The sequence below is a fragment of the Rhinatrema bivittatum genome, chromosome 8 (assembly GCF_901001135.1).
Source record: "Rhinatrema bivittatum chromosome 8, aRhiBiv1.1, whole genome shotgun sequence".
Classification (NCBI taxonomy): Eukaryota; Metazoa; Chordata; class Amphibia; order Gymnophiona; family Rhinatrematidae; genus Rhinatrema; species Rhinatrema bivittatum.
Genome location: NC_042622.1, coordinates 41401789 through 41413541, shown reverse-complemented (window position 1 = coordinate 41413541; position 11753 = coordinate 41401789). Strand labels below are relative to the sequence as shown.

The window sequence follows — 11753 nt, the reverse complement described above, 5'->3', positions numbered from 1 at the left end:
CAGCTACACTAACTGCACTAACCACATACTCTGCCAACAAATTCCAGAGCTTGATTGTGCATTGAGTAAAAAGTAATTTTCTCCGATTAGTTTTAAATGTGCTATTTGCTAACTTCATGGACTGCCCACTGGTCCTTCTATTATCTGAGAGAGTAAAGAACAGATGTGGGGGGGGGGGGGGGGGGGAGCGAAAAGAAAGTTCCCTCCGAGGCCGCTCTGATTTCGGAGCGGCCTCGGAGGGAACGGGGAAAGCCATCGGGGCTCCCCTAGGGCTCGGCGCGCGCAAGGTGCACAAGTGTGCACCCCCTTGCGCGCACCGACCCCGAATTTTATAACATGCGCGCGCATATTATAAAATAGGGTATACATTTGTGCACGCCAGGTAGCACGCATAAATGTACCCCACACGTGCTGTTTTAAAAATGTATTTATTTTATTTTTATTTAAGGTTTTTATATACCAGCATTCATGATAAATCGCCAAAATAGACTACTGCAGCGCCCTCTTCCTAGGCCTCCCCAAATCTACCACCAAACCACTGCAGATGATACAAAATGCTGCAGCGAGATTGCTGACCAACACCAGCCGTGGTGAACACATCTCACCCATCCTCAGAAACTTACATTGGTTACCAGTGAATTTTAGAATCCTATACAAATCAATCACCCTAATACACAAAACCATCCATCATCAACTTCAACTCGACCTGGAAATCCCCTTCAAACTTCACTCCTCCAACAGACCAACTAGAGATATTCACAAAGGCACTCTGAAATTTCCCCCTACTGAAGCCACACGCCTCTCCTCGACCAAAGACCGAGCGTTTTCGATAGCAGGACCTTCTATCTGGAATAACGTCCCATCAGACCTCAGATTGGAACCCTACCTTTTAACATTCAGAAAAAAACTCAAGACGTGGCTCTTTCACCAAGCCTTCTCTGATCCGCCAGACAATCACTAGTTGCCCTTATTCTTACCTGGACTATGGTCTTTTATCTTCATGAACGATGGACTCTGGCACTTCCAGGTTAAAGCACTTTAAGCCTTAACCCGTATTCTCTATTGTATCACTTTATAATTACTACCTGCCTTTACCTTCCTTCCAGCTATTTAAGCTTCCAAGTTCTTTACTCCTTGTTGATTGTAACTTTGCCTTATTCACATCTATTGTTTAATTTACTTTAGTTGTCGCTTCAGTTATACCCTTGTTAAATGTAAACCGATCCGATATGGTTATTACTATGAAGGTCGGTGTATAAAAAAAAGTGTTAAATAAATAAATAAATAAATAAATAAAATCACATCATGCTGGTTTACATTAAAACAGTGGTGCATAAAAAAGAAAAAACAAACTGGAACTGTAGTGCAGAAGAAAGCAGTTACAAAAAACAGGGATGCTTAAACTGGGAGAGGAAGGAAAAAGAAAAGGTTAATAGCATTTTAAATATTTACAACGAACAGTTAAATGAGCTGGTTGTGTTATAGAACTTGAAATTGAAGGACATCTGCCCCTATATCTACTGGTTCACCTTTATCCACGTTTATTAACCCCTTAAAAAAAAAAAAAAAGAAGATTTATGAGGCAAGACATCCTTTGGGTAAAGCCATGCTGTGTTCCATTAAACCATGTCTTTCTATATGTTCTGTGATTTTGATCTTTAGAATAGTTTCCACTATTTTTCCCGGCACTGAAGTCAGGCTCACTGGTCTATACTTTCCTAGATCAACCCTGGAGCCCTTTTTAAATATCGGGGTTAGATTGGCCTCCGTCCAGTCTTCAGGTAAAATGGATGATTTTAATGATAGGTTACAAATTTTAATTAATAGATCTGAAATTTCACTTTTGAGTTCCTTCAGAACCCAGTGATTTGCTACTCTTTAGTTTGTCAATCTGGCCTACATCTTCCAGGTTCACCCTTGAAAACCATCTCCAGAACTGTATCTCCCCAACATCCTCATTAGTAAACACAGAAACAAAGAATTAATTTAGTCTTTCTGCAATGGCCTTATCTTCCAGTTAAGTTTGACTGGGTATTCCCAGCAGCACCGAGCTGGCTTTAGTGAGGCTGTCATCTTTAAAATTGTTAGCTTAAAACAGAGCTGTCTAATTTTAGTTGCTCAGCAGATTTTTCTTTTTTAATATTGACATGGCATTTATACATAAATTTTGGTATTTTTATGGCACCTTAACCACAGCACTCTCAAAAGACAGTGATAAAAATATATGATTAAACAGAAATAAGTGCTGAAAATAAGTTACAAGAGATCCAAAATGTAAGACAAAATTTGAACAAGTAAATCAAATACAATCACACAAAAAAAATACAGAACAGAGAAAATAAAATACTGTGACTATGTACAAGCTGGACCTTCAGATGCTACAGCGATCTATGGTCCTTGGATACGGTATATAGGACAGGAAAGGATGCAAAAAAAACTTTCCTGCAGGAAACAGTTGTTCTGGTAAAGGCCAATGAGAAAGTAAACTCCCAGAGAAACAAATGGGTTGATCTTCAGCTGTGAGAAAATAAAAGGAACTCAACTATATTTTGAAACTCACAATATAACAAGATGCCTGGTGCTGCAGCCACCTCCGTAAGCACTTGTACAAGCCAGTGCCATGGACCTCAGTCAATATGCCTTATGTAAAACTATAGTGCTCCAAACTTCATTCGCCATCCTCCACATGAAACTGATGAACATTGTCTTGCTAAGATACTCAGCATAAGAGTTGAAAAAGCAGCAATTAAATCTGATGCAAGACAGAATGCAATCCTCCCTACACAAGAGTTTGGGATGGGTTATCTAGCAGTAACTTACCTAAACAATTCAGGAATGAATTATAAACAGGGAAGAGGTATCATTACTGCTCTTATCAAAAAGGAACTTGCCAGTCTTGTCTCCCTTACAGATGTGACCCCCAGGCAGGAGCTAGAACAAGTGGCTCAATTACTCAACAGGCTCATAACATTCAGGATAGCGCATGGAAAGCAGCAGCCGAGTCTTCAAGTTTCAGTTATGTATCTCAAAATATCTTCAGAACTAAAAAGGCTTTTGTTTCCTCGTGGCATTTCTTTATGGGCTAATGAAAAGCTGAAATCACATTGCATATTTGCAGGCAAGATATGATTTTCTGCTTCTGTACCTTCACCAGAAAGGGCATTTGTATCAGAAGACCAGGTTTTCAAACTGGTTAGCCCAACCCTCCCCCACCCCCATTTACTAAACACCTGACTTTCAGATGGATTTATTGTGATGGGTACATTTACAAGGAAGAAAAAGGTAGGGTTAACTCATCACCAAACCATCACAGTAAGATCAAGAATCCAAGAAGAAATGTTTCCATTACATGCAGAAGCCTCAGATGATGAGATGGAGATGGGGACTGAGCCTTTCCCAATGCATTTAAGGTTTTTTTGGTCTTAATATACAATTGGTGATTTAAGATTGGGAGCGAACTGATTTTAGACCAAAGAAGGGTCAATGATTTGGTTAAGTTCCAGTTAGTATGGCGGGACCCCTTTTCTCATTTTAGCCCTTACTGTAAATACCCCCCCCAAAAAAAGGATTTGATTTTCAATCAGTGCAATATTTATACAAACAAACAGTTTTTTCATGGATTCAGTCAGATGGTTTTCCTCAGGAACCTAACTAGCGATTTAATATTTTAACCCACAGATGTTGTCAGCTGATTCATCTACACATCATTTTTTAATGTTATTCATAATATAGTACTGTAAGATTTTGCAGTGGCAATTTTACATTTTATAAAACAGAAAATACAGACGGTTAATAAAATGCATTTTGATTTTTGCAGCAAACAGCAAAAACTTCTCTTGCAGTTTTTTAAAAAAAGCAACTGAAATGTTTCCTATGGGTGAAAAGCTTCTACAGTGCACCACTGTGAGATGCAAATGTCTCTCCAAGGGATCTGGGCAGAAGCCAGCACAGCTGGGCTTCCCGCACCATTCAGTCCCATGACTCCCGCGGTGACTACATTTTGCTCTTGAGATCATTCTCCTGCACCCTGAGCACACCCTCCTGTGCGCAGCTGGCGGCAAGGACACCATCCCTGCGCCAGAGGCGTCCGTGCACCAGGCCCCGGCAGGCACCTGCAAAACACAAACCATGACAGAAGCTCAGGGGAGTATTCAGCTATCAGTGTGCTTCTTACAAAAAACCTGATTCAGCCAAAGATTCTTCTCCTACCAGCAAAACATCTATTTCCACGCCAAAGGATTTAAACATGGGGGTGGGCAATTTTTAAAGCAATATACATGGCTAAGAAGTGTTTCACCTGCATTCGGCCACTGTCTGAAAGAATTCACCTTCCCTCAGTGCAGTTAAAGTTTCATGCACAGTCCTCGCCACAGAAAAGGGGAGGAATTCTTAGGTGGCAGGGAGGGACAGAATTTAGGCTAAGAGAAAAAAAATCCATGGCATTTTCAAATCTAAGCACCTACTTTTTGAGAAAAAGCAAGTAGGACGTGCACTTTGACCCTGTGGCAATTTTCAAAAAAAGGAAAGTGGGCATGGGCATTTCCTTTGAAAATTTTACAAAGCCCACGTGTAAAAAAAAAAATAAATAAAATAAAGGACACAGACGTTTTCAAAAAGTAGACAGTTGAAAATTGACCCCCCCTCCCTGTTAATGAGCCAGTGGGGAAAATCATATGGATTCCTGTTGTTTCAACCCAAGACACTGGCCCCAAGAATAACCGCCTCATTGCCAGTTGGGATAAGAGTGGCATACTCAGAGCACAAATCCCAACATCTGCTGCTGTTTGTCCTAGCCCACTGCTGCAGAGCTGCCAGTGTCCAAGCTGGCTACTTAACCCTGGCCATGCCACTACTGGTGAAGCACTCACCTGCCCAGGGACTTTCACACTCGTACAACATCCAGTCGTCCGAGCGGAAGGGGGCATGGAACCACATAGAGTGATCAAGGGAGACCATGAACTTGATGGAATGCTGGAGGTGCGGCAGCAGAGCTGTGCCCAAGAAGGCGTAATCGGAGATGTAGGCAGCAACACAGCAGTGCAGCTTCATGTCACCTGGACCTGAAAAACCAATGCACAACTTCTCCATTAGAGCCCCTTCTTACGCAGAGAAAGCAATCCATAGACTACAACGATCTCTGTAGGGGACAGCTTCAAGGAACATCATTGTTCAGGTATTTTATGGTAAAGTAAAAATGCCCATAAGGGCTTTTATTTAAAAAGGACTTTTCCACAGTCCGTAACTGAGAAAAAAAAACTCTCTCTCGAAAAAGGCCATATATGTTTTAATAGTTAACACTTACTTATAAGAGAAGATAGTTTCATTATGTTTAAAATGGTAAGATTACTATGAAGTTTAAAAACGTACGGCTGTTTTGACTATTAGAAGTTAATAACTAGCGGAAGTGCCCATCAAGATTACAGCAGAGAACTGCCACTGAGGGAGGCACTGCCTGCCAGACTGCAACCTGCCGTACTGCTTAATAGGTCACAGACTGGCAAAGATCCCAGCAGCAGGGAGAAAAGTACAAAAGCTTTAAGGAGAAGAGAATCATAATGCACGCAAAGGAATTTACCAATGTAACCTCTGGCCCGGACCCAGAAAAGCTGTTTAGGATCCCGGGGCTCGCGGTGAAACATATCAGGGGGATTTACCGGTTTGATCTCAATTGGCACCTCCTGAGCAAGCATTTTGGTCAGACCCCGACGGTACTTTTCCACTAAATTGGGATTCCTTAAAAAAAAATAAAGAAAAATTATTGCTTTAAAATTTTTCATTTTCAGCAGCCCAAGTTGGACCACTCAAGCAGCTCAGCAGGTTGGGTCCCCACCCAAATCACAATCTTCTTCCAGTGCTAGTAGCAGGAGAGAAAAAGAAAGAGCGGGCAATCTCACAGGGTCTTCTTTGCCCTAGTTCTCTCACTGTAAATACTTCTCAATCAGTTGCTCGTGGGTGAAAAGCTGCTCAGGTGGCGGCACCGAGGGCATTGGGAACTGGTGCTGGAGGGGGCTGGGCTGCAGCCTCTGGAAGGAAGCCTGGCAGATGAAGATGGGCTGTCCATGCTGAATGGCCTTCACTGAGCGGACTGAGAAACTTGCCCCATCGCGGGTTCGGTCCACTTGATAAAGAACCGGAATCTTTGGATCTCCTGGAAATAGGGATCACCATCAGGGTATGGAAGTTTGACTTTACAGCAGCCTTATATGTCTACATTACAGACCTATCATTAAATACAGAATTAGTAAGTAAGCAAAAAAAAAACAAACAACAAAACCCATTTAAGGAAAAAAAAAAGACATTTTCTTTGAACCACACCAAAACACAATACATGAAAATATAATAACTAAAACCTACTTAAAGCCTGGTCCCTGTGACCCAAGGTGTAGTGCAGAAGTTTGCAACATAAGTTATGGGGCTTGGCTGGCACTGGGCACACGCCTCAGAGGAGGCACCCCTCGGGCTAGCATGAGTCCCCCAAAACCGCTTGGGTAGGCTGCCTTGGGATGGAAGGGGAGGGTTGAAGATGAAAATAAAAAAAAAAAAAGAGGGAGAAAGTAAACATTAAAAAAAAACAAAACCCCTAGTTCACAACAATCTTCCTAGGTATAACAGGAGTTGTACTGGGATCAAAGTCTGCTGCAGCAGGTAGCCTGGCATCCGGCTGCTTTTTAAACAGCACTGCACGCATCACGGAATGGGGAAGTACAAAATACGTCTTATGCCAAAACAAATGTTGGATGAATAGAGAATTAGAATACAAAATAGTGGCGTAGCAGCCTAGTGCTTACAGCAGTGGGCTATGAAACCGGAGAATCCAGGGCTCAAATCCCACTGCCGCTTCTTATGACCCTGGGCAAGCGACTTTACCCTCCGTTGCCTCAGGTACAAACCTAGAGCCAGATTCATTAAAGCTTTTCTCCCATGTTGTGTCCTATGGAAAAACCCTTAGTGAATCAGGTCCTTAGACTGTGAGCCCTCTGGGGATAGAGAAATATTTACAGTACCTGAATGAAATCCGCTTTGAAATGCCAGAAAGCGGGCTATAAGTCAAATAAATAAATGCAAATTTTTTTAAAAGTGCAGACGAAACTTTCTTCTTTCAGCCGGCACTCGGGTTTACCTGCTCGGACAAAGTAGCAGTGCAGTGAGTGAGCCTGGACGTCGTCACTCACTGACTTCGCAGCTGCAACCAGAGCCTGACCCACGATCTGCCCTCCAAACAGCCTCCGAGTGACAGGAACCCAGTGATGGGTGCCTCTGAGGGAAAGCAGAAAAGACATGATTTCACTGACCAGGATGACAGGGCTCCAGCATCGCCACCCGGATCCTGATGCCAAACTCACCCCCCTGACCCCCAAATAAGTCCCCAGGCCAATTTCAGTTGTCATTTTTTTTTTTGTGGAAATGCCTACTTGTGTGGGTCCCCCATAACCAAGTGAGCACTGCACATGTTCTGTGGATGCCAAAAGAAAATCTGTCACGGCCCACACACAAAATTCAGTCCTCTGCTGAAGGGGAGAAACCAGTCAAGAACTAGATCTGACCAATATCTTCAGCATTAGCAGAAATCAAGAAGGAATTCTATCTCTGGAGCACTGCCGCATTCCTCAGGCCTTCTTCCTGGAGTTGAAAAACTTTGCTGTTTCCTTCTTGTGTACAGCATCCTGGAGGTCTTTTAACATTTATTTTAACTTATGTAGCTGGGTTTTTTTGTTTTTTTTAGTATTCATATTAAACAAACAAGAAAGAACTGTCATATTCAAGTTTGCCAGACTCCTAATAACTGATGGTTCAATTAATGCACTATAGTCAACCATTTTAGTTACTTGTGTATGCTTCCTATAGCGCCAAGTCCTAAAACTTCCACACCAGGACAAATGAGGGATGTTCACCAATAGCTGACATATACTCATGCCATGTACGGTATATCATAACATACTTCTCAAACTCCAGGGGTCTCCCTGGGATCTGCACTTTTGCAGGGCACAGTACAGCTTCAAATGACATTCGGTTTATAGTCACTAAAAATAGGGACAATATTCCCAATGGAAAAGCATGACCTAGTTAACACCTATGTAATGCAGCTCCCCGACCTTTGTCAGAACCAACTATTATCTATGCATTCCACCAAGCCTGTAAAACCAAAGGCTGCAGTTCACTACAAAATCTTGGGTTTGCATACAATTATGCAGGCTACAGTAATTTGTTTAGTCTTCTTTAAGATCTCCATTTGAGTGGACAGAAAACAGAATCTTTCAACTCAGAAACAGATCTCAGACAAGTCAGACTTTGAATCTGAGTCAGGCCAGAACTGGAGAGAATTCAGTTTCTGTCAGGTATTGGTGGGAGATTTTTATCCCATGTAAACTAGTTCACCCAGTTCCACTACAAATCAAAGTCTAGCTAAGTGCCATACTCCCATTGGGTGTGTGTGACTGCATTACCATCAATAGGCACCGCCAGCTGGCTATTTACAAGCAGAACTGTACATTTATTTTCCTGACGACAATGGGCATAAACCATTGAGGGTGTGTGTCCTTATTAAATGACATACACGCATGTGATCCAGGCCACACGTGATCAGTTTTGTGGCTTCCTTAGCAGCCAGATACTGCCAAGGCAACAGTGGAAAAGCAGAAGCACAGCAAAACTGCAACGTTTACTTTTTTTTTGGTTTACATTTTAACAGAAAAATATCCACCCACTGGACACACAGCAACAGAAACATAAAGGGCCGGATTAGTAGAAATCTGAAACTTGTCAGCAGTGGCATCAGCTGGTTGAAGTTCTAACTGTGGCATAATTCTTTCTTTTTTTTTTTTTGGCAATTATTTGTCTAGCCTTTTGCCACAATCTGTCGCTTTGGCAGCTTCAGCGCATGTGCATTGGATCAGACTTCACCTAAGACAGTTATTCAAGGTTAAAAATATTTGAACTGTGAGGCATAGGAGTGATTCTGGCTCTGAAGGAAAGACTCAGCAAGAAATGGGTGTAAAGCAATCCCTACAATTTTAATACAAAAATGTACCCTCTGTCCTAGTGACTGTGAACACTGAGAAAGTGGCCACATGCAGACCCCTTCATCCTCAGACCCTGCCTCTAGGTCGTTCAGTTCCCCTTTAGTGCAATTTCAATACACCCACAAAGAAGGTGTGGCCCTTTTGTAGGTGCAATTTTAAAAGGCGTTGCCACCCCCCCCCCCCCACCCCAAATTGTGTGATTTCCCAATTGTCTTCACTTTACGCCACCAATGAGAGCTGAATAAATTGGTGGCCAGTGGCTTCAGTTTCAGGATGCTGGTCCCCAGCGAGCTGCAAAGATCTGGGAAGGGCAACTTTAGTTCCGCCACTGGGCTCACATCAGCTTGGGGCTCCGGTTTTTGGAATTCTTTCATCTCAACTACGACATCACCCAATATGGTCACATGACCAGAAACCGGCAACAGGACCATTACCTAGGTTTGACCGACTGCTCCACTAGGATTGCCCCTTCACGTAGCAGCACACTAGGCTCCACCCCCCACCCCACCCCCTTTCCTAGTTCATCCCTAATGCACGACGTCCATGGATACCTGAACAGGTCCACATCCAGCGGCTCCAGATTCAGGACGCTGGTCACCAGCACACTCCGGAGGTCTGGGGAAGACGAAGCTGCTTCCGTCGCCAGATCGGTTTGAGGCTCATCGGGCTCTTGCAATTCTTCCAAATGCATGGAAGCTGCCATCCTAACTAAAACGGGAGGTGATTTAAGTCATGTGATTGTTGGCCCTTTCCCAGAAACTGCTGCTGAAAGCCATTTCCCCCTCCCCTGGCTCATGCAATGCTATGAATCCCTAACCGACGGTGCTGGAAGGGAAAAAGTCATTAGGGGGTCAGTGACTCCGCAGTATCCAAACCTGAACTGCTACATTATTTTGAGCACACAAAACAAGGGAAGGCTTGCCTTTGCCCCCTACCCCTTGCCTCACCCCTTCCCGCTCCACACCCACATTACAAAAACAAAAATCATTTCCCCCAAAATTGCTTGCACTTCTATTATTTATTTTGGTATTTTGGGGATGGGGAAAAGGGATCTTAAGTATCAGCACAGGGAGGGGGTTCTCAAGGATGGAGAGAGTGGACCAGAAATGGGTAGAGGAGGAGAGACCGAAGATTGGAGATGGTGGAGGAGGAGGAAGAGACAAGACTTGGGAGTGAGGAGAGAGAAGACCAGAGATGAAAGGGGAGAGAGCTTGCACCCTTCTCTGCTGCTGTTAAGGCCCCAGTCTAACCATGCTGCACCAAGCTGTCTCACGTGTTTCAAATTGTCAATTAGACCCCGAGATGTAGAGGAGGAAGGCAGGGCCAGAGACACTGCCAAATCACTTCCTTCTCTCGCCAGCCCAGATCAGCGGTGGCGAGAGATTTGTGGATCTGTGGGAGGCTTGGGGACTCGGTTAGAAGAGCAAGTCTAAGTCTTTGGCTCTGCAGGCCACATTGGTTGGACGGGGGAGGGTGGTGCATACTTTGACCGGGTGGACCACATCGAAGGGGGAATGGCATTTGTATCACACGAAAGGAACACACACAGGTGGTTGCACTCTTTAGGCCCTTGTGAGGCCATGGCATGGCCAGCTCCAGAGCAGCAGAAGATGGAAAATCTTCCCAATGTGTTACCCCCATATTAATTTTTTTTTGCCCTAAGCAGACCTGAAGAGCACCCCCTCCTGCATCCCCTCTCCCCCCCCCCCCCATATACACATCTTCTCAAACTGAAGTTGCCAGCTGCCCAGTTTTGAATCAGACTGTACAGTGTTCAGTCAGAGCTACTGACCAGACATTAAAAAATCTCCCCCAAAAGGCGAAGGCAGGATGACAGGGGAGGCACCTCTCAGCAAAGACCTGTGCTGCGTCCCTCTGCTCCCTGCCTCCTTTCAATATGCTGACACTGGACATCATGTGAAGGGGAGGCAGGGTACAGCACAGCCTTCAGCTCCCCAGAAGCAATGGCCCTCTGGCTCCTACCTTCTCTCCCTCAGCGAATGCTGGGCCAAGATAGCTGCTGAAGCAAGCCAGGAGAGAGACAGAGAGAGGGGGTGCACGGTCAGAGGAGGAGGAGGAGACGACACACACACGGGAGGGAAGGAAAGATACAAACATGGGAGCATGGTAAAAAAAAAAGAGACAGAGGAGGCATAAAGGGGAGGAGGGGGACCTGGAGTGAAGGATTTAGGAGAAACAGGATGCGGAGGGTGCATGGAGGGAAAGGCGAGATATACAAATGGGGGGGGGGGGGGGGGAGGGCAGAGGGTGGGGAGAGAGACAGAAGAGGCGTAGGGGAGGGAGAAGCGGGGAGACACGGGAGGGAAAGCAGAGAAGGGCACCAGGAAAGAAAAGGAGAGGGAGGCAGGAGGGCACAGGGAGGGGGAGAAAGAGGAGGATATAAGAAGATGGGGGTTAGAGACAGGATAGCACAGGAAAGAGGGGGTATGGAGGAGAGAGAAAGAGGAGGGCATATTGAGAGAGGTGTCACAAGGGAGACAGAGATGAAAGACTTGGAAAGGAGAAAGAGCTCAGGGAGGGGTCCGAGAGAAAAAGAGAAAGAAGGCTGATCCAGAGACACTGGAGAAAGAGGGCTGGGATGAGATGATGTAAGAATAAGATAAGAGATATGGGAGTGAAAGATGAAATAGATGAGACAGCAGAATGAGAAAAGTGACATGATGGATGGAAAACAAAAAGAGAAGAGATAAAGAGAGAAGTGATATGGGGGGG

General features: G+C 44.5%; 1 protein-coding gene across 4 annotated transcripts in view; it reads right to left on the bottom strand.

Moving 5' to 3' along the window:
* Window positions 1–2118: 2118 nt before the first annotated feature.
* ACOT8 (acyl-CoA thioesterase 8) overlaps window positions 2119–11753 on the bottom strand; it is a 23229-nt gene continuing 13594 nt past the window's right edge. For all 4 annotated transcript variants that reach the window (XM_029611399.1, XM_029611398.1, XM_029611396.1 and 1 more), the window contains exons 2-7: window positions 9572–9728; window positions 7121–7257; window positions 5923–6148; window positions 5576–5733; window positions 4869–5060; window positions 2119–4112 (exon numbers count right to left, since the gene is read on the bottom strand). In XM_029611399.1, coding sequence (XP_029467259.1) covers window positions 3994–4112; window positions 4869–5060; window positions 5576–5733; window positions 5923–6148; window positions 7121–7257; window positions 9572–9723 — 984 coding nt within the window. In that variant the 5' untranslated portion in view covers window positions 9724–9728 and the 3' untranslated portion in view covers window positions 2119–3993. The remainder of the gene's footprint in view (window positions 4113–4868; window positions 5061–5575; window positions 5734–5922; window positions 6149–7120; window positions 7258–9571; window positions 9729–11753) is intronic.